General features: G+C 65.0%; 1 protein-coding gene across 1 annotated transcript in view; it reads left to right on the plus strand.

Annotated features, from left to right (window-relative positions):
* Mybpc3 (myosin binding protein C3) overlaps positions 1-1,665 on the plus strand; it is a 12,676-nt gene that overhangs the window by 4,030 nt on the left and 6,981 nt on the right. Inside the window, exons 8-13 of the mRNA XM_033756808.1 lie at positions 5-27; positions 391-523; positions 910-912; positions 1,020-1,144; positions 1,323-1,428; positions 1,522-1,661. Of these exons, the coding sequence (XP_033612699.1) occupies positions 5-27; positions 391-523; positions 910-912; positions 1,020-1,144; positions 1,323-1,428; positions 1,522-1,661 (530 nt within the window). The remainder of the gene's footprint in view (positions 1-4; positions 28-390; positions 524-909; positions 913-1,019; positions 1,145-1,322; positions 1,429-1,521; positions 1,662-1,665) is intronic.

Below are 1,665 nucleotides of genomic sequence, written 5' to 3' on the forward strand. Positions count from 1 at the left end.
TGAGGCGCGACGACAGGAAGAGCACAGGTCGGCCCTCCAGGCTGGGCCGCTTCCCTGCCGCCCCAGCACCTAGAGGAAGAGGGCAGGGGTGATCGCGCCCCGTTTCCAGAGGGGGAAACTGAGGCACGGGATGTTGGGAAGCCGCCAGGCCAAGGCCACGGGCACGGGCAGGTCTCTGCCCCTCCAGAGTGGGGGGGTTCAGGGTCCTTCTCTGCCCCGCTTTCAGGCAGCTCTGCCACCAGCCAGCGGGGTCACTGACCTTGCGCCCCAAGCGGCCTTGAGGGTTGGTGGAGGCAGACTTGGGGGTAGGAGCAGACTGGGGGCGCTATGGCGACAGGCACACGGGGAGGGACACGGGAGCACTGAGGGGGCACTGAGGGCGGCACTCAGCCTTTCAGAAGCGGCTGGAGCCGGCCTACCAGGTGAGCAAGGGCCACAAAATCCGGCTGAGCGTGGAGCTGGCCGACCCGGAAGCCGAGGTCAAGTGGCTCAAGAATGGCCAGGAGATCCAGATGAGCGGCAGGTGCGCTGCGGGATGGCAAAGGCGGCCTCACTGCCCTCTGTCCCGGGGGCGGGGTCCAAAGCCCCACTCAGGGCGCAGGGCTGGGGATGTGGCTCAGCTACAGCACCTGCCTGGCAAGCGAGAGTCCTCCGTCCCTCCCCCAAAGACCCATTTTAAACTGGATGTGGTTGCGCACACCTGTGAGCCCAGCACTCAGGAGGCTAAGGCAGATGGATTGCTATGAGTTCAAGGCCAGCCTGGGCTACGCAGTGAAAATTTGTCTCAACCGTCCCCACCAAAAAATGACAAAATGATGGTGAAAACCCATCTCTCTGACCCTGCCTGTCTCTGCTCTCCCCCTGTCTGCCGGTGTCACTTCCTCCCACGGGGAACCTTCTGTTCCACAGCAAGTAAGTCCCCTCCTGCACGGCTGGGGAGGGTGCAGGGCTCAAAAACCCAGGCCAGGGGCATCCACGGCCCCCTGACTGGAGCACCCCCCACCCCCGCACCCGCCCAGGTACATCTTTGAGTCAGTCGGCGCTAAGCGCACCCTGACCATCACCCAGTGCTCGCTGGCGGACGACGCAGCCTACCAGTGCGTGGTGGGCAGCGAGAAGTGCAGCACGGAGCTCTTCGTCAAAGGTGGGTGGGGCCGTGCCTGTCGGCCCAGCATCCTGGGAGGCTGAGGCAGGAGCATCCCAAGCTCAAGTCCAGCCTGGGCAGTTTGGCATGTCAGCAGCTTGGCGAGACCGGCCTCAAAATAAATAAGCAAACAAAAGGCCCGTGGGCGATCACCCCTCCCACTGTCCCCACTGCACAGAACCCCCCGTGCTGGTCACGCGCCCCCTGGAAGACCAGCTGGTGACAGTGGGCCAGCGCGTGGAGTTCGAGTGCGAGGTGTCGGAGGAGGGGGCGCAGGTGAAATGGTGAGCGCGGGTGGGCGCGGGGCTGCAGGGTGCGACACCGGCGGAGGAGGAGGAGAAAGAGGAGGCCGTGTCCTCCTCGCTGCCGCTTCCCAGGCTGAAGGACGGCGTGGAGCTGACCCGGGAGGAGACCTTCAAATACCGGTTCAAGAAGGATGGGCGGAGGCACTGCCTGATCATCCACGAAGCCGCGCTGGCCGACGCCGGGTTCTACGCGCTGCACACCAGCGGGGGCCGCAC

Source organism: Fukomys damarensis, unplaced genomic scaffold (genome assembly GCF_012274545.1).
Source record: "Fukomys damarensis isolate Sample0158 unplaced genomic scaffold, DMR_v1.0_HiC HiC_scaffold_27, whole genome shotgun sequence".
Lineage (NCBI taxonomy): Eukaryota > Metazoa > Chordata > Mammalia > Rodentia > Bathyergidae > Fukomys > Fukomys damarensis.